The 27,793-nt window shown below is 43.6% G+C and overlaps 3 protein-coding genes across 7 annotated transcripts in view; all 3 read left to right on the forward strand.

Annotated features, from left to right (window-relative positions):
* LOC127473973 (ovoinhibitor-like) overlaps positions 1 to 27,793 on the forward strand; it is a 225,811-nt gene that overhangs the window by 6,576 nt on the left and 191,442 nt on the right. The window contains exons 11-16 of one of the 2 annotated variants that reach the window (XM_051794249.1): positions 1,175 to 1,308; positions 1,384 to 1,444; positions 2,760 to 2,896; positions 3,243 to 3,303; positions 3,660 to 3,775; positions 4,271 to 4,472. In XM_051794249.1, coding sequence (XP_051650209.1) covers positions 1,175 to 1,308; positions 1,384 to 1,444; positions 2,760 to 2,896; positions 3,243 to 3,303; positions 3,660 to 3,775; positions 4,271 to 4,316 — 555 coding nt within the window. In that variant the 3' untranslated portion in view covers positions 4,317 to 4,472. Of the gene's footprint in view, positions 1 to 1,174; positions 1,309 to 1,383; positions 1,445 to 2,759; positions 2,897 to 3,242; positions 3,304 to 3,659; positions 3,776 to 4,270; positions 4,473 to 27,793 lie in introns of those variants that run through there. The other variant, XM_051794250.1, reaches the window with a different exon arrangement.
* Positions 8,074 to 21,748, forward strand: LOC127473979 (ovomucoid-like). 4 transcript variants are annotated; one of them, XM_051794262.1, is made up of 11 exons: positions 8,074 to 8,421; positions 9,134 to 9,286; positions 11,982 to 12,205; positions 16,515 to 16,637; positions 17,617 to 17,636; positions 18,423 to 18,559; positions 19,055 to 19,112; positions 19,397 to 19,533; positions 20,066 to 20,126; positions 20,821 to 20,930; positions 21,390 to 21,748. In XM_051794262.1, the coding sequence occupies exons 4-11, from the start codon at positions 16,583 to 16,585 to the stop codon at positions 21,433 to 21,435; spliced, it is 624 nt and encodes a 207-aa protein (XP_051650222.1). In that variant the 5' UTR covers positions 8,074 to 8,421; positions 9,134 to 9,286; positions 11,982 to 12,205; positions 16,515 to 16,582; the 3' UTR covers positions 21,436 to 21,748. The 4 variants fall into 4 exon arrangements, with proteins under 4 accessions (XP_051650222.1, XP_051650221.1, XP_051650223.1 ...); XM_051794261.1 differs by having other exon boundaries at positions 12,004 to 12,205; XM_051794263.1 differs by having other exon boundaries at positions 12,066 to 12,205.
* On the forward strand, positions 23,255 to 25,383 carry LOC127473983 (ovomucoid-like). Its single transcript, XM_051794269.1, has 4 exons — positions 23,255 to 23,353; positions 24,181 to 24,197; positions 24,624 to 24,748; positions 25,208 to 25,383. Exons 1-4 carry the CDS (start codon positions 23,299 to 23,301, stop codon positions 25,251 to 25,253), a joined length of 243 nt encoding a protein of 80 aa, XP_051650229.1. The 5' UTR covers positions 23,255 to 23,298; the 3' UTR covers positions 25,254 to 25,383.

The raw sequence follows: 27,793 nt of genomic DNA on the forward strand, positions 1-27,793 counted from the left end.
CCCAGTACTGCAGATCTCTGAACAGAAATCATCAGAGGCAGCACAAGAACCATGCAGCTCATTTTAGCACAGTAGGAGAGAAGGCAGAAGGCTGTGTTAGGTGTCAGTGTATTTATTCAGTGATAGGATTTCCATTGCACTAGACAGGCAGGTTAAAAAATCCTTGTGCTCTGGTCAGCCAGGACAAATCTGCTCTCAGGTATGTGTACAGAAATAGCTTTATTATCCTGCACAGCAACAATATGTGCTGATAATATCTCAACATATTTATTCTGCTTATGCAGAGCAGCTCTGAAGCACCAAAAATAATTTCATGCATCCTGAGGGACTGCAATATATTTTCTATACAAAAGACAAGTTGTTAAAATGCTGTCTTTGCTTTAATTTGCTCTTGGACCATGTGGGAAATATGGATAATAAGAGACACTGCATTGGGGAAACTGTGGAAAATGACAGTAAAGTGTCAGTGGTGCTTAGCCAGTGTAGACTGATTTCCTATAGATGTTTGTCTATTTATCCTCAAATATTTGAATTAATAGATTGTATATATTGTAAATATTTTTGTGTCAGGAGCTGGTGAAACAGGTCTTGCTGCTGTTTTGGAAAATCCAAAACAAAATCTCAGATACAGTTAACTATGTCAAGCTGGACTTAATATCAAACACTTTCAATCAGATTCATCAAGTTGCACTTGGGGACATTTAGATTAAACCTTAGGAGAAAATTCCTCATTGAAAGTCTGGTCAGTGGAAAAGGCTGACCAGAGAATTGGTGGAATCACTGTCCCTGGAAGTGTTCAAAAGACATGTGGATGTGGCACTGAGGGATATGGTTTGGTGGTGAACGTGGCGGTGCTGAGTTAACAGTTGGATTTCAGGGGTCTTTTCCAACCTTTATGATTTTGTGAAATGCTGGATTTAAGACTTGTATGTGTACTACTCTAGAAGAATAATCTTTTTGGCCAGCTGTTCCTTTCTTCCCTCTGCTAGCACAAAATACCAAACCCAACTACCATTACTTAACTATTTTCTAATGCAAGAGTAAACTTAAAAAACCTCTGGTTTTCCCCTGACATAAGCCTTTAAAATCTGGAGGATCAGCGTGGACAGACTGCAGGTGAGACACTCTTCCATCTTGCACCAGCTGACCCAGCATTGCTGTTTTGCCTCCCCAGGTTGACTGCAGCACATACCTGAGCAATACCAAATCAGGGGAAGCCATGATGGCCTGTCCCTTTATCTTGCGTGAGCTCTGTGGGACAGACGGTGTCACCTACAGCAACGACTGTGCGCTCTGTGCCCATAACATGTAAGGCCTGGAGGTCACCCGCAGAGAGCTCCACAGTTATTTGTTGAGCATTTTTAACTCTCCTTTCTCTTCCAGCGCCTCTGGAACCGAGGTTGCCAAGAGGCACGATGGAAGGTGCGTAGAGGAAGCTCCCCAAGTAAGTGAAACCTAAAGAAAAACAAGAGTTTGAGCAGGTGCCAACTGCATAACTTGAACAAACGCTGGTTGGTTTGGGTGGCGTAACCTCCACGGAGGTCATGGTTTGTGCTGACCTTCCTTCTGTGGGTGAATATCACCCTCCTGGCAGCAGCAACACTGTGCACTTCCTGCACACAGTCAGGAAAAGAAAGAGGAGAGGACAGGTGAGGAAAGAGTTATGAGACAGGTAACATAAATGATTTAAGGCTTTACACGAAGAAATCCTTTTCCCACAGCGGTCCATCATAGCTGCTGCAGGAACTTAGCAGCCCATTTTGGCAATATGGAAAGGGTACCCAGAGAACCCAGTGCCTCCTGGATGCTTGTGTTTTACAAAAGGATGTTCTACAAAGATTAGAGAATTGCCTGTGTTTTGAATGCTAATACCTAAGGTATCAGGGGATACCTGATACTCATCCCTGTTTTTTATTTTGTTTTGTTTTGTTTTTTTTTTTTTGTAAATGCAATGTAATCTAATGTATACCAACAATGAATCTTGTGAAAATACCAGATTAACTATATTTGGCCAGCTCTAAACTATTTACTCTCACTGGGGAATAGAAGAACAAAGCCACCTCATTAGCATTTGTTTGAAAGAGTCAACATCCCGAGTCAGATATTTCATTTCTATACAAACAAACTATGAAATGTCATTCCTTTGTTTCCCGAGTGCACTCTGTGCTCAGGCTGGGTGAGATACATAAATCAGGAAAGAAGAGCTCACACTGGAGAAACTGGGAGTGCTAAAATGCAAGGCCAGCTCTTCAGCTGGCGTAAATCAGCTTCAACGGCTGCCACTCCTGCTGGCAGGTTTCAACACTTGGGACCATCCCATCGCAACAAAAGTCCTGTCAGCACATCCCCCCTCCATTCTTGTGGGCCATGAAAAACACCCTGGTCACAGACAGCCCCCTTGCAGGAAGTGCATAAATCGTGTCATTTTGATTTGCAGATTATTTTTGAGCTGCACTTTGTAATATCCTGGTCAGTTCAGCAAGGTATAGATAGGGGCATCATGATAAATGCAAAGCTGAATGAGTAATGTCTACCTTCCAGCCTTCATTCAGTCTTCTCCAGCATAAGGCTGTGAAAGGAAATTCCTGGTTTTCCATGAAGAATGAGTTAATATATAACCATAATTATTCCTCTGGCAGATCCTTTTAGGATCTGGCGTAGGCAGATTTAGGCAGAGGCAAAAGCAGAGGGGGTTGTGTCTGGGCTCCCTTGCACAGAGCAGAGCCCGTGTCAGAGCTTTTGGTGTCCTTGTTCCCCAGCTCAACTGCAGCCAGTACCGAATGTCCACGCAGAAGGATAGCACGCAGCTGATGGCCTGCACAATGCTCTACGATCCTGTCTGCGGCACCGACGGTGTCACCTACGCCAGCGAGTGTACGCTGTGTGCCCACAACATGTAAGTACCTCCCTGGGGGTGGATGGATCCCTGAGTGCCAAGTGAAATTCAAGGACTCTCTATGAAACCCTGTGCTGGAGGGGTCCTGTCTGTCTGCCCACATTTTCCCGCTTCCTTTGTTGGTGTTTGACATAGGTGTTCAATCCCAGAGCTCCACAAAGCGGAGTGCGTCAACCATGGGCACATGTCTGACCCACAAGGGCACATTCTTGGTGGTGCTGTGGAGGCAGTGCTAACTAAGGTGGTTGATCTGAAAATCCTGTGGCTCCATGGGAGTGAGGTTTGTTCTTGCTCTGTGGTTGTACTGGGGAAGGTCGTGGTTAACAATGGTCTCTCCTTCCTCCAGGGAGCATCGGACCAACCTTGGCAAAAGAAAGAACGGACGCTGTGAAGAGGACATTACAAGAGTGAGTAAGAAAGGATGGGAACAAAGGGTGAAGTCCAGTGTCTGTTAGACTCATGAGGGACTGTTTTCACTCTGTTTTACAAACTGGGGGAGTGATGGCGTACAGACCCGAGGAGATCCCTTATGACACTGGTCATAAAACAGCCAACATCTGTCCCACTGCTGTGTAACAGTGTAGGAAAAGGCATGGCAGTGAGCATAAACAGTACAAAATCACATCTGCAACCAGGAGGAAACTTTGAGTTGGTTATAATAATGTTACAGCCACTTTCATTTCTCAGTGGGTGTCATTCCTTATGCTGGGGGGACACAGTTTGCTCTCAGGCAGAGAGACTCATGTCTATTTTCTGTGTGCAGGAGCTCTGCAAGGGCTTCAAAGAAGTGTCTCCTATATGCACCATGGAATATGTGCCCCACTGTGGCTCTGATGGCAAAACATACAGCAATAGATGTCTTTTCTGCAATGCCTACCTGTAAGTATAAGAGTAAAACCTTTTCTTTCATGATCAGTTCCTGTACCAACTATGAATTCAGGGCTGTTTTCATGATGCCTTTTTGACTAATAGCTTATGGGTATATACTGGACATTTCCAGTCCACCATGAGTTGTGCAAGGAGATGGGCTTTTTGCATTTTAGGGGAAAATGCAAGGGACCCATTTCTCTGATCTGTACCTGGCCTTCTGTTTGTTAACTTAAAAAGTATATTATTCATTTTCACCAGCACTCAATGTCCCACAAGCTCATGAGGGCATGTGGAAAGTACTTCACAAACCAACTGGACAGTATCAAATGTATGAAACCTTCATCTTTCCTTTAAAGATGATAATGAAAGGGAGTATTTGGGGTTTTGAGACTGCTCTTCATCTCCAGTCAATACTAAATTGTCACTTGGGCCAGTGAAATGAGGAATGTGGCTTCAGCACTTAATATGCTCCGTGTCTAATTCTCCTCTCCCCTTTCTTGCCAGGGAAAGCGGGACAACTCTCAATCTCATGAGTTTGGCTGAATGCTAAGTCTGTGCTGGAGTTCAGCCCAGGAAAACAAGCTCCCTTAAATGTGACTTGCCATGGGGTGATCTTCCCTAGTAACATTTCTTCAGTTTGCCTTGTTTCCTTAGCTCCTGAGATGCTTGTTCAATAAACTGACTTGGCAAAGTTTCTCTGTCTTAATTGCATATTGCATCTGTTTTGCCCCATCTCATCCCTGACATGGTACTTTGAGTGCCTGTGTATTTTTCTGTTGGTGTTCTCTACCAAACAGTGTGAATGAAACCTTTCCTGCCACGTGTCAGTGCCATTCCTGCTCTGATGAGGGCTTGACCTCCCCGTGGAGCTCCCAGTCACTTCCTTACTTCCCAGAGTCTCCTTGTCAGTGTTAATCTTATCTAACTATATCTCTGTATGACCTGATCACAGACTCTGTCTTTACAGTCACTGCAAGGAGACATTCACCTTGAGAGTATGGTCCACCTCCTCCGTAGGGAAATGGTTCGGATGTGGGTGGTGATTTGCTCTCAAGAAGAGCACTTTTTTGCTTGGGCTAGAAAAGGAAATTGGCTACCTAGCCAAGAGTTGCCCCTGTCCCAGTTCCTGCTGCCTGTGCAGCCTGTCCCATGGAAGGGACAGCAGCTGCTGTCAGGAAAGGTGCTTCCAATCTGTCTCCACTGAATTTGTCCTCAGTGTCAAGTGCTGTTATAGGATATAATCTACAGGAGGGGTATATTGAGCTGCAATCAGGGTTACAAACAGCAAAAGTGTCCACTCATGAAATATCTTAATTTATTAATGCAACAGAATATCTCCAGGACTGGTGGGCAGTGATCACCCCTGAGATGGGGGACAGCCCTAGTACATCACTGAACTGCTTTCTAAAGACTTTTGAGAAGGAAAAGGATTCAGAGGTTCATTTGTGACCAGTTTTAACTGAATATATAAGTCATAGGAAAACAATTCTGCCTCAGAGTTGTTTTGACTACTTTTCTGAGACCAAAGAGGTCATGACTTGGTGATACAATTGTCATTTTGGTGGTCTTTATGGATGGCAGGGAGGTAGGAAAACCTTGGGGCTGCCCTTCATCTGTTGGCAACACAGGTACAACCACTGCCACTACCTCCACATGAGGTCACCAAAGCCATTGCAAGTCCAATATTTTAGGGTTCAGGGTTTCTTCTGGACTACAGCTAGTGCCTCCCCAGTTCAATGTCCCATTGTAGTTTACCAGAGAATAACACAATTATTTGGATCAGTTTGGAAAGTCACTCTTTGAATTGTCAGGCCAGAAGAATAGGCTGAAGGCAAATGTTCCTGACTTGGAGATACTGGGACTATTGTACCAGAGAATGAGGCCAAAGTACCTCTGTGCCATTAGTGTCCATTTTCAAGATGATTTGTAACTAACAATAGCTTATTGTACTTTTCTTTGGTCTGTGTCCTAAAGTAAATGTTCCTTTAGTTTATATAACCTTTTTGCCATTTTCTGTTCAGGTGCTTTTGCAGAACATGCTGCTTCAGTCTGAAGTGTTACTGGGTTATCCTCAGGGATAAGACCTGAATATTTTTTTTGTGGACTTTGGCAGCCTTTAACTTGGACTGAGCTCTGACCACTGGCTTTTTCAAGCCTTCTCAAGCCTTTGCAGTAAAGCTGTCAAGGGCCAACTGAATGGCATTGGCTTGGCACACCCGTGCCAAAGCCTCCTCTGTGGAGCTCATTGTCTGATGACACCAAAAGCAAACAAGAATTCAAGGAGGCACAAAGCTGAGGATAAGTCAGAGCAATCCAATGAAGCAGCCAAAGGGGTTATTAGACAGAGGTTTCCATGCAGTATTCACCAGTAGGTTTCATGTAGAAGCACATAATGGAATAAATCACTAAAACTGGGCCAGGAAATGGAAAAAGCCTCACATTGGAGTTTAAATATCCCCCAGGCTCAGGGGGTGTTTTATGAAGCAATATAACTATAAAAATAGGGCATCCTTCTCAGGGACAGTGTGGTTTTCTGTGCCTTGGATTTGTTTTTCAGCTGTTCCAGGGTTACTTACTGAGTGTTTGTTACTTGGATGATTTCTTTCTGCTTTGTGTTGGAAATGGCCTCAAGTTGCATCAAGGGAGCTTTAGATCTGATATTAGGAAAAATTTATTCATGGAAAGGGTTGTCAAGCATTGGAAGAGGCTGCTCAGGGAAGTGGTTGAGTCACCATCCCTGGAGAGATTTAAAAGATGTGTAGATGTGACACTTGAGGACATGGTTTAGTGGTGGCTGCGGCAGTGCTGGGGTAATGTTTGAACTTGATGATCCTGAAGATCTTTTCCAGTCCAAACGTTTCAATGAAAAGGAAGCAATGATCAGGCAAAGACAAACATATTCAAGAGGAAACACTGAATTTTTGTGGTTTAGGAGAGAGGTAGAACAATACCAAGTTTTAAGTGTCACTAACTTGAAAGGTGGTTCAGGTTACAGTTCACTGAATTGGGTGTCTGCTTGGCTATAGATAGAGGAATGTTGGATATATGGATAGATAGAGGTTACTGTGGTGGGAAACAGCAAGAAATCAAAGAATTGCAAAATGGAAAGGATCACTGGAGGTCATCTAGTTCAACCTCTCTGCTCAAGCACGGTCCCCAGTCATCTCATGAACTCAGTGCTTGCCAGACTGCAAATATACTCAGTAACCATCTCCAGGGTGCAGGTGACAGACAGCCTGGTGCTGCTCAGCCTGCTGCTCCATCACTGCTCAGGTGCATAATGCTGCAGAGCCCTGAGGCTGACTTTCTTACTCACCTTGAGCAAAAGCCCAAGCAGCTTCAAAATGTTCAGATTTCTCTCAAAAGCCACTCAACAGTTATGCTAGGAAAGCTTGGTTTTTAGCTTGGAAAGAGACACTGAAAGAATCAGAAGCAAGCATGGTTTTAGTCCTGCTTTAGTGGACTCTTATTTTTGCACTCTTGCTGTGAACGGCAGCAGCTTTATATCCTCAGTCAAGGATACAGCAAAGAAAAAAATAACTTTCCAGTCATTTTTGCATACAGCTGCAGCATCAGGCATCTAAAGTTTAGTGCTGAAATGCAGCTGGTCCCACTCCACAGGTTGCAGCCCTTGGCTCTGGAGCTGGGAACAGAGCGGCTGAGCTGTGCCAAGGGTTGACAAACTTTGATGTGTTTCACACTGGTGACAGTCCAGCCTCAGGATTTGTGACCTGTACATGTACCAGTACATATCACAGAGGCAATATTTTAATATAAATGTCCTCTTCCTTTCCTTGTTTGTCTGACTTATCTTTATAGCGTTATCAATGTTTTCTGAGTCTACAGTAATTTTTCTTATAAAACAAAGAGGGGGAAGAATTAGGTGAATCATTTAAATTTTGATTGATAAGTGGAATGTAGAAAACAATGCTTAGTCTTTTCATATTGAGCAGAGATATCTTTTTTCACCTTTTATCAGCACTTACCCATCTGTGACTTGAAAAACAAAACCCACAACTTTTACTTGAGTGTGTCTGCACCCAAACTTCATTCAAAAACTTTATCAAAAAATCTATGCCTTTCAAAATTATGTCTGCTGATAATTTCCCTTGGTTTATCTTTTTTTTCATGTGTTGCATTTGCTAGAGGCATGTGGATGGGCCTAGACACTCTGTCATTCTCTTGAGGGATGTGAGAGAGTGACAAGGCTCATCCCACTGATTTTTAAATATTCATTTCAGAAGAATATTTAAATGATTTTTAAAGCACTTTTATAACCATATGTTCCTCAAAAAAAAATAAATTATTCAAACTCATTGTATCAGTTGCACAGGTCTATTTAACTGGCTGCTAGCAAAGAAAATAATTTGGGAACTGAAAAATTTCCTCAGACCTCTATGTTTAAAGGAGTCTGGTATGCAGCCATTTCATCCATCAGTATGTTCACACTCAGAAGTGTTCATTCTCTTGTTGTAATTTAATGTTTGATACAGTTTTATTTGATTCTTTGCCATGCCCTGGGCTCTGGTTGCATGCTCTCTGCGGATCAACGAGTAGATAGGAACAAAGCAGAAAGCAGTAGTGGAAGGAGCCTGTCTCCAGCTGGCAGACATCCACACAGCCCAGGAGGGGTTCCCAGATTTTCACCAGCTGAGGTGAGGCCCTGTAATTTTAAACATACTGTGAATCTCCTAAGAAAAAGCATTTATATAGTATATTGCTTCCTGCCTATTTTTCATTCATAGAAGTAAAACATTAATTTTGTTCAAGCCCCCTGAAGAATGAGGAATGTTTGGCTGTACTGCTTTAAGCTCTTTTTCACTGTTCCCTTTAAAGCTGAGCTGCAGCCCATGCCCCAGGGCCCTTTCTGAGCATGGCCAGTCATGGCCCCCTGACCAAGCACTGGAGCAGATCTGTGGCACAGATGGATCCACTTACACCACTGAATGTGGGATCTGTGCCTATAATGTGTCAGTCCGATGGAAAGAACATGCTTTCCAAGTGACAGTCCCCTAGCCCCTGGCCTCTCCCTGTGCTTTTCCAATTTATCCTCCTTTTCTCCCTCTTCACTTGCTGGTTGTGCTTTGGGGGGTAAATCATGAAGATTTAGCAGAGAAAATAAAATAGCTGCAGAAAGTATCCAGAGTGGAAATTCAAATGATGTAGCATATTCAGATGGCAGAGGTTTGTTGACTGATAGGTTTATAACAGTCAGAGACAGCAAAAAGACTTCACTGGTGGTGGTTAACTCAGATGAACTTTCCTTTACTTGCATCATTTGGGAGTTTTATTTACATTCTCAGCACCAGTTCCCTTTTGGGAAAATGGTCATACTGAGTCTCTAATGGCAGACTTTCACCTCCTCAGAGAGCTTGGGACACTCAGGGGCTCAGGAACAGCAGCTATCCCAGTGACTAAGAAGGAAAGCAAACCAAGAAGCAGCCTGAACTCCCATTGCTCTGTGTGGCAGCATCCCAAACAGTGTCAGCCGGATGCTGAGCAGGCAGCGCACGATTGGATGTAAGTGATGCATATACCTTCTGTTGACATTTTATTTGGCAGTGATTTAACACTAGCTTTCTAATATTGCTGTTCTCCACAGGCTGCTTTCAAATGTAGGAAGAGAAGGATGGCAAAAAGATGCAAAATATGAAACAAGTAGCAAAAATATTTCTTTGCTATGGAAGCACTCACAAATAACCTTCACTGTCAGCAGCAGGAGAGTGTAGCATAACCCATTTCAAGACCAGAAAAGGAGACACACAAAACCTTTGCAGATATCAGTATTCACCTCTCCTGAGAAAAGAATTTTTTTGTCAGGTTGCAAATGGGGCATTGCCCAAGCCAGGTCGTGTAGGGGCCATATGATCATGCATAACATTGCAGTTGTTATATATAATACTTTCATACTGCAATGGTTAAGAGATGGTAGAATACCTGCTGTCTACCTCTGTCTACCTGCTGTCTACTGTGAAATAGTGAAATCTTGTAATTTGGCAGCATGTTCCTTTCTGTCAGCACCAACTGTGCTTCACCCATGTCTAGCTGCAAAGAATCAGCCAGTGGTCTCATTAGAGCTCAACTCTGTAGAATAAATGAAATTGTTCTTTCTTTTGATGTTAATGATGAAGATGTGTTCAGTGGTTGTGATGCTTATAGTCCTTCAGCTACTGAAATTCTTTCCATCCAGTTCATCTTGTCCCAGTCAAGCATTCAAGTTACAGCACCATGATGTATCCTGCCTCTCAGACTATCCTCCCTACCTTTCCCACTAGGGCGAGCAGTGGGTTTTCATTCTTAGCCTCTTGCACCCTATCTCTTGTTGCTGCTTTATTTAAAAGATCATTCTTAAAAAGCCAAACCACCATTAATCCCAAATCCCAGAGGTTACTGGTTTTCTTCCCATATATGAAAACAACCACCTTCACTTATCTCTTCCAAACATTGTTTCTCATATGCATTTTTGCTGGCTTGTTAGTTGATAAGGTGAGACCTAGGAGCATGTTTTTGTTTGGTGATCTGCTTGCTTCTGTTCTACATCACCTCCTCCTGTGGTTTCACATGGAAAGAAAACTTTGCCTGGGGATGTGGTATGTTGATCTTCCCTGGGGCAGTTCTGAGGCAGAGTGATGCCTCCAGGTCACTCTGGCAGCAATGGACTGGTACCTCCAGGAACAGCTGCTTTGCACTCCTGGTTTCTTCCTCTCATATTAGATTTGTGTAGGAGGACATAACTCCTGAAGTGTTTATCTAACTGAAAAACCACTTTACAATAACTCCTCCCATACATGTCATTATCTGTGTATAAACTTCACCCCTTGGTCTCTCAAGTTGGGCAAAGCCCCAGCTTACCCTGTCCTGAGCTTTCACAAAGCAGATCCCAGATCCTGGCCCAAAGGGCTGTGGACCTACAGACTGAACGATGATTGCAGACTTGGTCTGGTCCAGAATCCCTGTGTCCAAGGCTTTGGCCATTTACCCAAGGAAATTCTCCCTTGATTACCTACCATTCCAGGTAGGGCTAAGAAAAGTCTAGTCCTCCTGGCCTCTGATCAAGAGCATAAAAGGAAACCATAACTCATTTACAGCCAGATCTCCCCAAATCCCCCAATTGTCGTGTTCCTTACCAAGAGGAGGGAGATGTAAACACTGAAGGTTAATTACCCTTTTGTCAAGAACACTTTGTAGTCTATAGACATATCTGTCAATCTTACAAAACAGAACTGAGGGGAGAGAGCACTGAAGGCATGTTCCTATGATAAATTAATGAGACTTGGCAGCTCACTGTGAAGAGATGATCCCTGTCTTCCTGGGAGACAGTAACCTGGCTCCTCAGCCAGCCAGGCCACAGATTTCATAGTGCAGTTGCATCCGGGATGCTTATCCCTCTGTAAACAAGCTCTGAAATCCAGCTGTACAGGGATCAAATGATCTTCCTTGAGGCCTTAGCTTTCCCCTTTGCTGCTCAGCAAGCAGCAAGGGCTCATCCCACCCATACTGGATCGCTTTTCCCAGCCCTGCTTGTTAGTCATTTAAAATATCTTATTTCTGCCTATCAGCCTCTCTTGGTAATGATGCTCCTTGGTGGGTCACGTAGCTGTCTGAAATCCAAGGGACACAGCCACAATCCCCCTGTGGGGGGATGATGTGTGTGCTGCTAGATGACTGGTAGTTTGAAAATGTGTTCAACTATTCCCCTGGTTTATATAACCTCAAAGCAATTTGCTTTCATGGCAGAACATGCTTATTCATTCTATTTTAACTGCATTGTGCTATAAATACTGTCTCCTCGCAGATAAGAATCTATTGAATTTTATTATCTTTTTCCTACCTTTGTAAGATTTTCTCCTGACCCTAGCTCGTGAAGGAGACTTTCCCAGCCCTAGTAGTGAAGTTTCCAGGTTGATTTTCTCCTGCCAGGTAGCCATGAATGGTGTCAATCCCAGGTCAGCTTCCTTGCAGCCACCTCCTCGTTGTTCCTGCTTGGGCTGTGGCAAAGATGAACTGAGTGCTCAGTGATGCAGAGCTGAGATCACTGAAGTGTCAGGGAAACTGATTAAACCAATGATTTCCTCTGACCAGCTGCAGGTTAATATCTCTGCATTACCTCCAACCCACCTTCCTGCAGCACGTTCACTTCAAAGAGCAATAACCTGGGTCGGTGTCCAGCAAAACTGTGTTGTTTGCTGCCTCCTTTTTCTGATGCTCATTCTAGCATTTTCCTGCTTTCCTGTGAGTAACCTCTGCCCTGTGCAATGGAGCCCTGACCTGACATCCTCATCATCTGGAAACTTCACAGAGCTGGAGCACAGCACGAGCTGCAGGCGTGTCCTCGGAGCTGATACTGCTGAGACCCACGTCGGGTCCAGGCTGCAGCACAGCAGTGAAGTGAAGTGGCCGATATTTTGGCAGCTGATTTTTCATGGTGCAAATACCTTTGTAAGTTTGAATGCTGATGCTCTTCTGGAGAGGGGTTGTGGTGCCAGAGTGCTGGGCTGCTGCAGTAGTGGAGGGACTTTGAAACCACTGAGAGCTAATAATGTCCTCAAATTTGAACAGTTTAGCATGTGGAGTTTTTAAAAAATTACTGTAATTCACTCTTTTTGTTGTACATGTTACTGGTTACCCCCTGTAAGAATGTCCTGGGAGATCTTTGTAGAGCTTACATGTGACCCCTTAGTAAAAGCTGTAGGAAAACTGAGGCTGCTCTCCTGGGTCATAGAGAAGTATTATGTTTCCTTATCCATAAAACTATTTATAGGAGAGAGCATTATAAAAGTACCATATACATAAAATAATTCAGATTGTAAGAGCTCTCCAGAGGTCTCTAGCTCAACCCGTGCTCAAAGCAAGGCCAAAGTCAAAGTCAGCTCAGATGCCCAAGGCCTTTCTTGTTCAATTTAGTTTTCAATATCACCGAGGAAGGACATGCATGGCCTCTCTGGTTCCTGTGCTTAATCATCCTCATGGCAATGAATAATTCCTCACATTAATTCAGAATTTAATCTTTTTGCGATACAGCTGTGCTTAGACTCTGACTCTGCCTTATCTATAACCCCATCAGGGAGCTGCAGAGAGCAATCTATTAGCAGAGAGCCATCTATTCTCCAGGATGAAGAATCTCAGCTCCTTCAGCTTCCCTGGAAAGCCCTGTGCTCCAGTCCATGGGCAGCCTGTTGGCCTCTGTTGGACTCATTCCTGTGTGTCAACATCTGCTTTGCAGTGGGGCCAAGTACATTTAATTCATTGCATAAGTAATGTGAAACCATGTTAGCCTTCACCTGCAGGGTACAAAGTTCTGCACAGGTCTTATTAGTTCAGGAAAACATCCACCGGCATTACCTGGATCAAGTTCTATTTAATAAGTTCATAAAACATGGATATGTTTTGATATCGAGATGTTTTAATCATATCAGTGACTTTATTTGCTTTACTGCTTAGTTCAAACGGGGCCTTCAGGCACTAAGAGGCAGAGCTTCCATTTGTGCTCCATTGGTTTCTCCAGGCTTGTGGCTCAATGCAAATAGTTGTTCGCCACACTGTGGCCAAGAGAAAGCCAAAGATGAAAACTACAGTCTGAACTGTGTTCTGCAGGTGGTTTGAAGTGATTAGAGGCATTTTCATGAAAGAGCTACAACTACTTATTGTTATTTCCCACTTTTACAAAAGCTTTTTGTTAGTTAAATAATGTGACAAAACCCAGGAGGGTTTGGAAAAGTGCATTAAATAATTTTTCATTTGTTTATCAGTGTATTATTTATGCTGAGAAGTCACATATCTGCTAAGAAAATTTTTCAACATCAGTTTTGATTATTTTAGAGAATATGAAATCGATACTGCAAAAAATTGTAGTGGAAAATGTAAAACAAGAAATTACTTGAGTAAGTGAGAGAGGATGTTGTATAATTGCCAAACCCTGCCCCGGTGTCAGCCCACAGACCCTGTGGTGCTCAGGACCATAACAAGTGGCACACGGAGAAGTGGCACTGCCTTTGCTTACTTGCAGATCACAGAATCATAGAATTTTTTGGGTTGGAAGAGACCTTAAAGATCATGTTCCAACCCTTCTGTCGTGGGCAGGGACATCTTCCACTATCCCAGGTTGCTCCAAGCCCTGTCCAACCTGTCCTTGAACAATTCCAGGGATGAGGCAGCCACAGTTTCTCTGGGCAGCCTGTGCCAGGGCCTCACCATCCTTACAGGGAAGAATTTCTTCCTAATACCAGATCTAAATTGACCCCCCTTCAGCTTAAAACCATTTCCCTTTGCTAAAAGTCCATCTTTAGCTCTCTTGTAGGATCTCTGTCCTTGTGCTGGCTGCTGCACACAGGAGGATTTTCCTTTAGCCAAATGGTCATTAGCCAAATGCTGCATCTGACTTTGAGGATTAGACGACCATAATGAAGTGGATTACAGCATGAGATCAGTGGCAGGATTGCAGATCAAATCCTCTTTCTAACTGTTCTTCCAGGAGTAGCTAGAAACTGAGCAACCTGTCCTACAGCATGAGCTTAGACAGCTGTGGGATTTTTCCATGCTGTTTTCAGAGGTGACATAATCTGGAGCTGTAAATCTGGAGGCTGTGGATGTTACCTGGTTAAAGGCTGTGCATGTGTCTGAAACCTGGTGATTTCTGAGTGTTACTTTTGTGACTTGTCAGGGGGGTACCTGAATGGTTCATGGGGGACTGGTGTTCCCCAGTCACCACTTAATTGTCACTGACTTGAGTCTCCCTAGATTTTCTGTAGATGAGAGAGTGAAGAAAAGGATCTGCTGAACATCTGAGGCACTGTGGTGGTCAGAGGAAATCTGTGCTGTTCAGGGCCAGTAAGTGCCAGACCCAGTACTGAACCCAGCAGTTGCAGTGGAAAATTTTTCTTTGATGTATGCAGGCAACACACGCCAACCTTTGGCAGGAATGTGCTCTCCACTCATCAGGAGAGAGGTTGGTGCTGCCTAGAGGACAACACTGTCCAGGGCAGGCAGCAGCATTGAGCACCATGTAGGAGGGAACCTGTCAAAAGCTGCCAGGTTGGGGCTGGGAAGTCCGGTGAGAATGATTCACAGAGGTCTTGCTGCCTGGCTAGAGAAGGCAGTGGCAAAATTCATATTTAACCCAGAAAGATGGACCCTCTTCCAACTGTGTAGAGTCTATATGGGTGTTCTGATGAAGGCAGCAAGGTTGGCATGTGACAGCGTGCTCCTGCACACACTCAGGGAAAAGTATTTGGCTTCCAGACACCATCCCCAAGACACATTAGGGCAATACATCTTGAAGATGTGCCAAATCTGTCTGAAATATTCATGTATGCTCCCTGTAATTTATGGAAACAGTCACAGCAGCATAATTATTTTGATGCTTCTCCCTGTGAAGAATCTCTTAGGTAAAAATGTAATCTCTATATCAACACAGCCATGCTGCAGACTTCTGAGCATGCCAGTGCCAGCACAGGTGATTCCATACACTATACAGTATATCCATCTAGGGATCAAAATATACCCTTTAGACTACTGTGATGTATCAGACACGAACATATTTGCTTGGGCTGAATTTCAGTGATTTCAGCTAAATTCCATTTGTCTGATGGGTGGTACCTTGTTTGTTCAAGGCAGCACCTGTTAAGCACCTTTTGCTCTGCAGCTCCCACGGTTCTGAAGCCTACCCTAGGCACAGTGATAAGCTCCCACCACCAAAACACCCCCCAGGTATTCTTGACATTTTGGACCTGTGAAAGGCATGAGGAACTTAGGTTACAGGCAGAACCCACTCCTGCAAAATTACAGCTACTAGAACAGCAGAGGTGCAGACCTCCTCCTAGGAAGGAGCAATTTGGAGATGGCACAAAGGCTGCTGGTGAGAGACAGACAGGAAAATTGGGACAGCTCTTATATTTTAAGTATCATTTTCTAAAATATCTGCAAGAGGAAAGGACCTACTGTACTTTCAAGTGTAGCTGGTGCTATGTAAATAGGTTCCCATACCTTCGGTGTCTTTTGTTCTTCAGATGGCTTGGCGGAACACTGAGTTGGTCAGTGTGTTTAACTGGGACTGGGTCTGTAAATAAGTGCTCCCTGCTGGTAAGGTTCAAGTGACATTTTTAGTGACAGATTTTTAACCTGCTTTCAAGTCTTCTACTGAGCTCTTCTATACCCGGGCAGTGAAACTGTCAAGAAGCCTTTGCTTTAGTCAAACCAGTGCTAAATACCATTGGCTTCAGGTTAGACACAGTACTGCCAAACTTGCCTGACAAAGCTCAACCAGTTCTGCTGATGGCAAAGCCACACCTGACCTGTGTTTGTATCTAGTGGTGAATATGTGGGGAAAAAAAAGCCACCCAAAACCAGAAAGGAAAGCAGAGACTTGGCCTGATCTGCAAACAGGATGATACTGCATCCTGCCTAAGCTGCTCCCTGAAGGGAGATGTTGCTCTGTGAGAGACAAATGAAGGGCCTACTGCTTACTCTCCTCAATATTTTGTGCTCCTTATATTTCTCCTAGAATCCTAAAGAGGCTCCTTTTGTACAAAGGACTGTTTGTTTGGTTTTGACCACTGGGACCTTGTGATACTTGTCTTGAGCTATTAACCAGGTGTCCAGCCAAAATCAATTGCCTAGCAGACGCAGACCATTACCTGAACAGTCAAGACCTCAATAAATATTACCAGCCTCATTGTACTGGTGACAGATTCTGCTGTTGTTTTATGTTACAGTTGAACAGTTTAGACATTGCATTTGTATATATTTGCAGTCAGCCTTGAAGAGACCATCTTGTGAGCAGCACAGGAGCTCAGCCTGCAGATTCAAGACACTTCCACCATGACTGCAGCGGGTGTTTTCGTGCTCCTCTCCTTCGCGCTTTGCTGCATCCCAGGTGAGTAACTCTTAAGGTGCCACAGAAGCCTCGTGTCTGATTCCTGTCCGTCTTTAAAAGCATAAGACAGTGGCTTCGAAGAGAGAAAATCTTCTCCTTCAGAGCACTTGGCTGCCTTGGTGCATTGGTATCGTGCAGGATGCAGGAGCATATTTTGGGACAGTCCTCAATGGCTCATGGCTGTAGTTGGTTGTCTGTCATAAATACAAATAACTGCAAGTGGAGTTCTGTGCTGGCAACTAGTGCTGTTACACTTTGTATACTGATGTTTTAACACCATTACAATGCTTAGACTTGTTGTACAATTACAGCAAATGGATCAATACTTGAAATAAGGCCATAAGAAGAGGGCCAGACCTCCAGTAACTAGTTGTGAAAATATTGTAATGTCACAGGCAAGTTCTTTGCAGGACCCTGGCAAATTTCCTGCAATACTTTTTCTGCTAATAGAACAACAAGAGGTGAAAGCCAGAGTCTGATGTTCTCATTGCTTATTTACAACTGATGAAATCACAGAGCCAAAGATATTTTTTTTCACACTCGGCTTCTTTAAAATGCATATTTCTGACAATGGATGCTGTATGTATTTGCTTATCCTGCAGGTGACTATTTGCATTTGTCTATATTGATTCAGGTGTATTTTCAAATACGTAACGGCAGCTCTTTAGGGTCAAAACGGATATGTACAAAGATAAGGAAGGAAAAGTTCTTCTATTTTCAATTAATAAGTCTACCTATCTCAAAACAGAAAAGAACAAAGCTATTGAAAATGTGTTTCATCACGGGCAGCAATAAGCAATGCTATTATACTTATCAACATAGAGAAAAAAATCATACATAATTTATTTAGTTCAAAACCCAATCACTGGAAATCATTCAGCTTGGCCCTGTGTATAGGAATTTTACACCTGTATTTCCAGCTTTAAGTGACGTCTTATCATATTGGCTTTGTTTCATGCTTTCTGCCTCTCTTTTCCAGATGCTGCCTTTGGGATTGAGGTGAGTAGGAGAATTCTTTCTGTCACTTTTCTCAAGTATGTGGCCTGGTAAAGACATAACCAAAGGAATGGGAAAAACCTCCAGCCCATAGATGTTCTGCTGTTTTTTGCCTAGTGTGACACTGGTGTCATTGTAATCAGATTCTACAGTGTAAAACATTAAATTTTACTGCTCTTGGTTCTACATCTATGCTGTATGTTAATAATGTTTTAGTAATAATGATACAAAATTTTTTGATGAATTAATTTTTCAGCAACTTTAGACTGGTCTAAGCTTTAATCTGGTCATATATAACTGGTTTTAAACTGATAGCAATAGACTGGTATCAGAACCTATGTGAGGGCAACCTAGTGAAAGACTAAAATACTGTGAGCTGCTCCAGCTTCCATTCACCAGGTCATTAGTCTTGGTCCTCTGAAAAAAAACATTATCAGGGTACTGAGAATGAAAGGGTAAAAACAGAAGTGAACTGGAGGGGCTACAGGAATAGGAGAACAAGGGACCAGTGGAGATCCTTTATAAAACGATGCCAAGTGAGCATGAGAGACCACCACTGATTTACCCCATCCAAGGGGCTGCATGGCTATAGCCCTCTCCTCCTCCTCCTCTTCTGCTGTGTGGGAAGGTCCCTGCAGGAAGGATTCACCTGTTCCCAGACTGACCCACCAGCACAAGTTTTTGCTGTGGTAGTGAAAACTGGTTGTACTTGGTCACTGTCTCATACAAAATGAGGGTTGTGAATGTCAAATGACTTCTCCACCCTGTTGCTGTACATTCCCTCGGCAGGTGGACTGCAGCACATATCCCAACACTACAAATGAGGAAGGCAAAGAGGTGTTGGTGTGCAGCGAGGCCGTCAGCCCCATCTGCGGTTCTGATGGAGTCACCTACGGCAACGAGTGCTTGCTCTGTGCCTACAACATGTATGTACTGCATGGGAGATCTCAGGCAGTGATGCTTAGGGCTCCTGGCAGCACCACTTTTCAACAGTCAGTGACCTATCTTGTCAGTTGTGTCAGTTCCTTCAAAATGAGCTTGGGTATCACTTTGTGGTGCTCTGGTGCTTAGACTTTGCTTTAGTCTCTGTGTCTCTCTTTTGCTTGTGTAATTTATTCAGGTTTTTCTTCTCCAGCTCGAGGATCAGCCAGATGACAGCTCTGAGAGCACATCTCATCACAGCTGAAGGATGGAGAGATGCTCTGCTCTGAGTTGTCCAAAATGGTCATAAAGCTCCCAGGGCTTTACATCCCTGACAGCCACTCAGTTGCTTAGGGAGAATGGCACTACCTTCTCAAAAATACATATATGAACCTAACTGAGAAAGAGTCAGTTTTCCCTTGCATTAGTTACATATTTCCAGCACCTAGGATGTAGTGATGTCTTTGCTGAACTTCTAACATTTGTCTTTCCTTCTCCAGAGAATACGGAACCAATGTCAGCAAAGACCATGATGGAGAATGCAAGGAAGTTGTCCCTGTAAGTGAAACCAAGGGCAAAACAAAGGGCATGTCCTGCTTCTGAGTGCCCAAAGCTGCTTATGGAGTTCCCAAAGATGTAACTCAAACTCTAAACAAGAGCACATATGAGATATCAGAATCTTGCAATGGTCATCTGCAAGTGGACTTTCATAGTGACACACAAAAAAAGCATTTTTCCTGCTGTGGTGGTATCCTATGTGGCCAGACAGAAACACTCACCAGATCTACTTGCCTCCTTTAAGCAAGTCTTCAGCAGTGTGCTGTTGTGTGTTCCCTCGACAGGTGGACTGCAGTAGGTACCCCAACACAACAAGTGAGGAAGGCAAAGTGGCGCTGCTCTGCAACAAAGACCTCAACCCCATCTGTGGTACCGACTGGGTCACCTACGACAACGAGTGCCTGCTGTGTGCCCGTAACCTGTGAGTACTGTGTGTGCTCAGGCTTAGTGCTCCTGGCACCTGCTCTTCTGAGTATCAGCACTTCTACCAAGTGTAGAAGTAAGGTGCTCGGACTTTGGCTCTCCTCTTTCCCTCATAACAAGACCTTGTTTTCCTTTGTGATTAGAAGAAAAACTGTGCCTTTAATGTAGAAAGAGAAGTAGAGGGCTGAGGGGGGATCAAACGCAGGACAGAATGCTTCTCTGAAGTAAGTTATAAGGATCTGTGTGACAGACGCTGCCTTGCAGAGGACAACAACTGACCTAAGGGGAATCTACATTCCACACAACCTCTCTCCTCATCCACTGTAACGCTCTGGACTCTCTTGTCCTTCACATTATGCCATAAAACAACATTCTGGCAAGCAGTGACACCACCTGAGCTGGTGTCTAGAGCGGGATGTCTCCTATATCCCAAACATTATACCTCAGACTGACCAGCATTGCTGGGACATGGGGTTCAGCAGAACAGGTTGCTTGTAGAGCTCCCTAATGCAGTTCTCTTCCCTTTCCAGAGAGGCTGGAACCAGTGTTGGCAAGAAGAATGACGGTGAATGTAAGAAGGAAATTGTCGCAGTAAGTGAATTGTGTGATGAGGGACTGGGTTTTGGTCCTGCTGCTGTCAGAGGAAGCACTGCCAGTGTCTGCAGCAGCCCCCAGACCAGCAGGGTCCTGCAGGAGTGTAACTGCTGCTGTGCTTCAGCATAGGGAAGATTTTCTTTTCTCCACATATAATACCCATTATTCATGTGAACACCAGAATAGAGAGCAGGTGACTGCTCAGGAAGGGATCAGTGAAAGAATAGTAGCAGAAATAATCCATTACAGCAGAACTGAGGAGTCTTAAAACTTCCTGTTTTAAGACTACAGGAGGGATACTGGACCTTTATAGAGGAATCAGCACCTACACTTCTCCAGAAGTTTCACCAATGTTTTTCCATTTAATTTCCTGGACAGCTTGGGAACACAGTGCAATGTGATTACAGGCATGGTGCCTTCGCCAAGTGAACTTCTGCTGCTTAGAAATGCTGTGATCAGGTTATGATATACATCTCTTCAAACAGGATATTGTGATCTATTTTTATATTATTAAATTCTCCTGGCATAGGAGAAACTGACACCACAGTTTATATCAGATGTGCAAGGAAGTTAATTACTTTTAGTTAGATTGTTATCATCAGCACTGCAGCTGTAGCTCAGGGTTCAAGCCCTTCTGCTATTGACTCCTTCACATCAGACTCTTATTTTTACTTTTATTTTTATTTTGCAGGTTGACTGCAGTGACTACCCTAAACCTGTCTGCTCACTTGACTACATGCCTCTCTGTGGCTCGGACAACACAACATACAACAATAAGTGTAACTTCTGCAACGCAGTCGTGTATGTACAAACATGAATCACATTTGTGTTATCATTTGCCTCCTATGGATGCAAGTTTGCACAGTTGCCGCTTTCTTGTTTGCTGGACAGTGTTGATTAGGGATTTGGGGCAGGAGAGAATGCCAGCCACTGTGCCAACCATTCTTTTTTTTTTTTTTCATTAGAGCATACAAAGAGCTGTGTCTGCTTTGTTAGCATGAATGGTTTGAAGGCTATTTAACTTTAATGGAATTTTTCTTGCATGTTGCAAAAGAAATTACTTTTGAAATTTCACTATAGTTTCCCCCCAGATATTTTCAGTCTTAAGAATGGGTTAAATTGTTTTGCTCATCTCTTAATAATCAAATAGCTAATGGAATTCTGACTGTGTGAGTTCCTTGGCTCTGGGGCAGGATCCCATCTGACACTATCTCTAGGAGCTAAGCTGTCTGGTTCATTTTTATTTCTCCTCGCTTTCAGGGATAGCAATGGGACTATCACTTTAAGCCATTTTGGAAAATGCTGAGTATCAGTGCTGAGAGAATTCATCACAGGATCCCCACCGGCAAATCCCAGCTAAAGATCTCACCTCAGTTCATCTCACCCTCTGGGGAACTCAGCTCACTCCTGATTTTCTTTCTCAATAAACTAAATCAGCAACATTTCTTTGTCTTGTTTCATGTGTTGTCTCATGAAACATTTGCTTCTGATTTGTTGAATGATGATGCCAGGCAGAATAGGTTATGTGCTCATAGCTCTGGGATATAACAAGAGCAACATCTTGCTCCCCTCCCTCTCATAAAAGGCAGAAAATTAAATACAGATGCAGAAACCCCAGAGCTGTGTGTCTTTGCACATAAGTGATAGTTGGCCTGCATTAGTGTTCAGACCCTTTAGGTGTTTGACATTGTAAAGGGCTGGAGCGGTGACACAGGTATTCCTGGTGCATTTTCCCTGTGCAAGCAGCATCAGCAAAACCTGGTCAGACTGTGGTGTCTGTGCCCAGAGCTGTTCCCTGGACTCCTCAGCACCATCCTCACCTGAAGTGTAGCACTCTACAAGGACAGTCTGTGGGCAAAGCCCATATTTTTCAGACACGTGCATGGTCCCAGTCTATTTGTCTAGGTCCTCCAAATGACTTATTACTAGGTTTTTATCATCTTGAAATCATCCTTTAGCAACCTTCAAGTGTTTTAAGATAAATGCCTTCCTAGGGATGGTGCCTACTCCTGCCTACTTGTCTTCTCTCTTAGTCTTTAATAACACAAGGCTCTTTGCCAGCCCAAGAAGTATTTCGGCAGTGTTTCACAATCCAAGGACAAAGTATCCTTCTGTTTTTTTGAGAGTGTGACCTGTCATTGGCATATTGTCCATGAAATTTATTTTGCTTTTGTCCTCTGTTTGAGTATTGAATTGGTGGTTTTTTGATCCACACAAGAGTAACATAAATAAATTGGACATATCCCTTCTAAAATATAATATCTCCCACATGCATTTCTTCTGGGAGTCTGCTTGCTCTCCTTGATGGAATGAGGTCGTCCCAAAAAGCGGTGCTTTGGTGGTACAACAAAGGATTTATGCTGAGATGGGCAGATGGATGAAGCAGCGATTTCCAGATTGGGTTCAGCTTTTCTGGGATCCATGCTAGGGCCTCACATCATTCTGTCATCATCATACTAAAAGCTTATTACTGCAATGCTAATGGATTTTAAGGGAAATAACAATTGTAAATTTGCATAATCCCATAAAAGTTGCTCCATTCCTTGTCCTTTCCAAGTACTCCTTTCAGTGTCTGTGACACACTCTTGCTTGCCTTCCCAGTTCATTGTTTTCCTGGTTTCACTATAACTTAATGACGCTTTACTGTGGTGAAGCACAAAAATAAAAGGAGACACTTTCTGCTACAGAAGAATTTCATTCAATGTTTTTCTCTTGAAAAAACACCGTACATAAATAGGCACTGATACGTGCACACAGAGAAAATCTGACAGCAGTTGCTGCTCAGGTTTGTACAGTCACTCTTTTGCCTGCAGGAACTTTCTACGATCCTTCAGAAGGAAACTGTCACATATTTCACTTACAATAACGACACAGAGGGTGTATCTAACACATCCAAACTTCTTGTGACTCCCGTTGATGAAGAAACATCCTTCTTGGCTTACAGCACGGCTTCCCTCTATCGGGATTGCCACTGCAACAAAAGACTGGGAATGTTATTCCAGAATAAGGGTGGATAAGGCAGATATGAACATGCACAAACACGCGCAAGCACACACACACCCAACCGTGCGGGCGGGAATATAAGCGCAGTTACCAGCTGAGGGCAGAATCAGGGCTGTGTTTACTGAGCAAAAGCCAAGCACTGCTGCTCACAGACGCTCCAGCCACCATGAAGGTGACAAGTGTGTTACTGGTGATCGCTCTGGCCCTTTGCTGCATCTCAGGTGAGTTGCTCCACTGCCTCCTGCTCTGCCTTTGAGTAAGCGCTGGCTGTCTTTAGAACCACAAAAAAACATCCCCAGACTGGAAAGAGCTTCATTCTGCAAGGACTTATTTACTCCTAGAAAGATAGTGTTGAAAAGACTTGACATCAAAGACTATCACTTATGGGGTAATATTTTAGCAACAGAACTGAGTGGGTAAGAACAACTGTGGGAACAGCTCTACTCTCAGCGCTAGTTTATGCATAATGAAAGAAGTGACATGTACGTGGTACAACCCAGAGAGTCAGACATCCAGTATTTAACCTCTGAAATGTCACAGAAACACAAATGATTTTACTGAATGAAAATGAATATTTCCTGTAGTCATCCTGAACCGAGATGCAATCTGAGAGCCTGAACTGCTGTAGAAGCTTTATAAATTTACATCTCACTAAATATTCCTCTTGTTTAAGAATAACAATGGCAATGCATATAAATGCTGTCTCTGTGTACTTGTCAGCTTTACAACCCTGCTTGCCTCAATAACTTGCTTTGCTTTGAGTACATGTCCTGCTCCATCTTTTGAACCATGAAAACTTTCTCTTCTTTCATTTTCCATACCTTTTTCCATCTTGACTGTAGCCCTCATTAAAAAAACCAAAACAATACTACAGAATCAACATAGAGTAGGGCACAAAATTTTGCCTGAAATTCCTTTTGTCTAAGAAGCAATTTGCTAACACACAGTGAATTGGAAGTTGTGTATTCAGGGCATTAATTTACAGATTTTAACAGAATTCATGAATTACATTTGTAACATATTTCCTTTTTTCTTCTTTTTTTCCCAGCTACTGGTGCAGTGCAGGTAAGGGACAGATTTTTCTACTTTTGATCCTTTATTTCCTTAAAGGAGTTTTTGTATGAGTCCTTACTAATCACATTGTGACTGAGCCTTTGAAAATCCTGAGACATCCAGCTGTCTGAACAGTATTTGCCATAGATATTGATGGGTGAAATTGCCATTTTCATCTGATGACAGTTTTAACAAGTAGGGCGATATCCAGTTCATGTCCCACTTATTGTCAAAGTTACTGCAGCATCATGTACAGTGGTTACTCAGGCTCTACCTGGTGGGAGGCAACATATTGCTGTATCCTGCCCTGTCCCTGGGCTTTTTCTCAGCATCTGCTTCTGGACAATAAGTGGCGAGCTCAGGGCGTGTGTGGGGTCTCCTAACGTCACCTTTCTTGCATATCTTTGGTTGAGAGCTTTTTTTTTATTATGAATACAGTTTGCAGCCCAGTACTGCAATAACCAGCTGGCATCCAGAAACTTCTGCACCATGGAGTACATGCCACACTGCGGGTCTAACGGTGTCACATACGGCAACAAATGCTTATTCTGCAATGCATACGCGTACGTATGAAATCAACCTCTTCACTAACTAAACTAACTTAGCTCGAACTAGCAAATCAGAGTTGGAGACTGGTTGGAGAAGTAAAGTTCTTTTATTTTGTTTACCTGTTATTTCATCAGCAAGGTTTGTTTTTGTTTTTGCTTTTGTTTGTTTGTTTTTTTTTTTTACTGGGAGAGTCTGCCAGGAACTGTTTTCTTACAGATATAAAGAGATAGCATAGAGTTCTCCATTTCCCTCTTAAGTGACTTGCTGAAGAGCCTTCTTCCAGCAAAAAAAGTCGGTTTCCTACAGACTATTTGTTCTTTTAAATTAAGAATTTATCTTGTCTTTGTATGTTAATAATAAAAGAAAATGGATGGAATATAGTTCAGAAGTTCCCCTGTGGTGTAGAGGAGAGACAGACCAACAGTAAAAGCTCAGATGTTCCATCTCTGAGCTACTGATTTCCTTCTCTGCAGGAGAAGCCGTCGGACTCTTGAACTGAGGTCTATGAGTGCCTGTTGAGTTCTCAACAGCCTTCATCTGAGAAAGAGGATCCCTCCCTGGCAATGTTCCCCATGGCAGATAATTTCCTAAAGTCTTGACCTGACCCTTGAAAGCTTCTGATAAACCTTGAAACCTCTGCTTAATAAAAAAAAAAAAGCCATCAGCATTTATGTCTTGCCTTAATCTCATTCTGGTTTTACCTAAGATGTTGCATGATTATAACGCTGCAACAGTCCTGGGATGTGGGAATTAATGGGGAAATTATTCCAGGGAGAGGGAGTACAATGTTCTGATCTACAAAAAAATCAACCCCAACTGCAAAGGCAATGGGTAGATCTTGTGGGCATCAGCCTTCACCCAGCTTTCCGAAAGAAAACCAGGGCTGGAGATGCATCCTGCTGCTCCTGTCGATTTACTCCACTGAGGGTATCACAGACAGACTCTCTGCTTGGGTGAGAGGAATGGCCTCCCTCCACAGCTGCTTCTGTCAAATACCTGCAGCCTCACCCAGCATTACTGTTTCGCAGACTGGCAGCATGAAGGGGCCCCAGGTAAACCTCAGTGTTCACATAATTAAAGGCAGTCCCAAGATTGTTGCAGATGGGGTGTTTTGGGGTTGTTTTGCAAAAGCCATGGTGGCAAAGAGGGTCTTGCTGGCACCATGAGCTGCTCATCCTTGTTTCAGTTTTCCAGGGTTATCCCCAATTTCTTATACCCACCAGAGAAGAGGCAAAGAAGGTGAGATTCCAAACTGCCTCTCTTCCCCTCGCAGGCAGGACTGGAAACCCACCTTTTTCAACCTGCTTTGCTGCCCAAAGCAATGGCACAGGATGTTTTCTCTGGGCAAGCAGGACACCTTGCTGCCCATGTTCGTGTTTGTAATGTTCATTGCTGTGGGGTATTGCAGAAAACCAGTGGGCAGCCAGTCCTAACAGACCTGATGCTCAGAGTACTGCTAACAATCACTGCCATTCCAGCACCTCACCCATCACTGAGCTGCTGCTTGTACGTGGTGACGTCAACTGCCACTTGTAGAGGATCCTTTGAGATTCTTCGGCCTCTGGAAATCTCGGCTGATGAAAGGAAGGTCTCAGAGTCATAGTGTTAATTTATTATTCATTAAAAGTGAGGCGCTGGCAGTGCCTCGTGCTATACAGGCAGCAAGCCTCATAGTCAAATACTTAATGATCTTAAGTGACAATGTGTCATTTCCCAGAGAATGGAGAGAGCGCTCTCTAAAAGAGACAATTTATTTCCAAAAGACATGACTCTCTACAACCATTTAGTGCCAAGTCCCTTCCTGAGGCTGGAATATCCCTTCTGTGAGAGGGGGGTCTGTGTGCAGGAAGGCATTTCAATGTCAGATGTGATCTCTGAGGACCAAGGTAAATTGAGGCTCTGGGAGGCAGTGCCAGGGGTGTGGGGCTCGCGGGGTTCATGCTCCTTCTTCTCCCTCTCCACAGAGTGTGGGAATCGGGGTAAGAGAACACCAGCTCCAGCACTTATTTTCTTTCCTGGGGAGCAGCAGAGAGGATGAGGATGGCCCTCAGGAACCACGATGCCTTGGAGACAAGAAGAGCTCCTGATTGCGCTGAAGATCCCCGTGATCCTCAGAGGGCATCTTCCAGGGGCCCTGTCTGCTAAACAGGAAAATCCATCAGGAGATTGAGGGGAAACTGTGAGTAGAAAGGAACTGGGACAGATCCTCCTCCCTAATGCAGAGCTAGCAGTGTTGCTCAGGTGTAACAAAGAGCAGGACCCCAGTGGCACTCCCGGCCTCCTGCCCCAGTAGGCTCATCCTCCCATCCTGCTCCTTAGGACAGAGAGAAAGAAAGTCCTCTTTTATGGGCACCTTGTTGGAAATAATTTTTTTTACTGCTTCTCAATAAAATCCTGCCACAACAGCACAAAATCCTCTCACCATTACTAATCTAACTCTCCCTCCAGGAAATTCAAGGCAGGAAACATTGTTTGCCTGCCGAGGTATCTTATGGTACAATTCTCTAAGCAGTATTCTCGGCACTTCATGTCATTATCTGTTGTTTGTGAATGTAGGAAATACCATTCAATTACTTCACAACCTGATTAACACATTGCATGTACTTATTTCGTTCTGCTTTATTTTATATTCATCTTCCTGTTTTAGTGAATTATTCTACTTGTTACTGGCCAAAATATACCTCAGGCCAGTCTAGACCTTTCTGTTAATGCAGTTTCTCTCTGAGGCTTCATGCAGGATAAATGGTTTGTTATTATGCTCTTTCTTGATGAGGAGAAAAATAAAACTATATTTTAAAAGGAAGTTAATTGTGGACATCGTTTTGGGGGACTGTCTGTCAGAGCTATTGCAGCAAGGCAGAGCTAAGATTTACTGCAGGACTGGGATCCTCAGCCTTTTGCTATTAGCATGCAGCTTCCAGACAGTTAAATTATTCCAGACACTCTTGCCTATGATATCATCTATTCTTAAAAGACTGGAGATATGCAGGCAGCAATCAGATGGCCGAACTACACGGAGAAATATTAGGTGAGTGCGGCTTAGAGCAGGGGGTTTGCTG

Source organism: Manacus candei, unplaced genomic scaffold (genome assembly GCF_025592945.1).
Source record: "Manacus candei isolate 608988 ecotype Guabito, Panama unplaced genomic scaffold, ASM2559294v1 h1tg000037l, whole genome shotgun sequence".
Lineage (NCBI taxonomy): Eukaryota > Metazoa > Chordata > Aves > Passeriformes > Pipridae > Manacus > Manacus candei.

Excerpts from the sequence above, each read along its gene's own strand:
- LOC127473979 (XM_051794262.1), top strand. The coding sequence starts at position 16,583 with ATGACTGCAGCGGGTGTTTTCGTGCTCCTCTCCTTCGCGCTTTGCTGC. Across the intron at positions 17,637-18,422 it reads ATGCTGCCTTTGGGATTGAG|GTGGACTGCAGCACATATCC; the intron begins GTGAGTAGGAGA and ends TTCCCTCGGCAG. Across the intron at positions 19,534-20,065 it reads CTGCTGTGTGCCCGTAACCT|AGAGGCTGGAACCAGTGTTG; the intron begins GTGAGTACTGTG and ends TTCCCTTTCCAG.
- LOC127473983 (XM_051794269.1), top strand. The coding sequence starts at position 23,299 with ATGAAGGTGACAAGTGTGTTACTGGTGATCGCTCTGGCCCTTTGCTGC. Across the intron at positions 24,749-25,207 it reads TTATTCTGCAATGCATACGC|GAGAAGCCGTCGGACTCTTG; the intron begins GTACGTATGAAA and ends CCTTCTCTGCAG.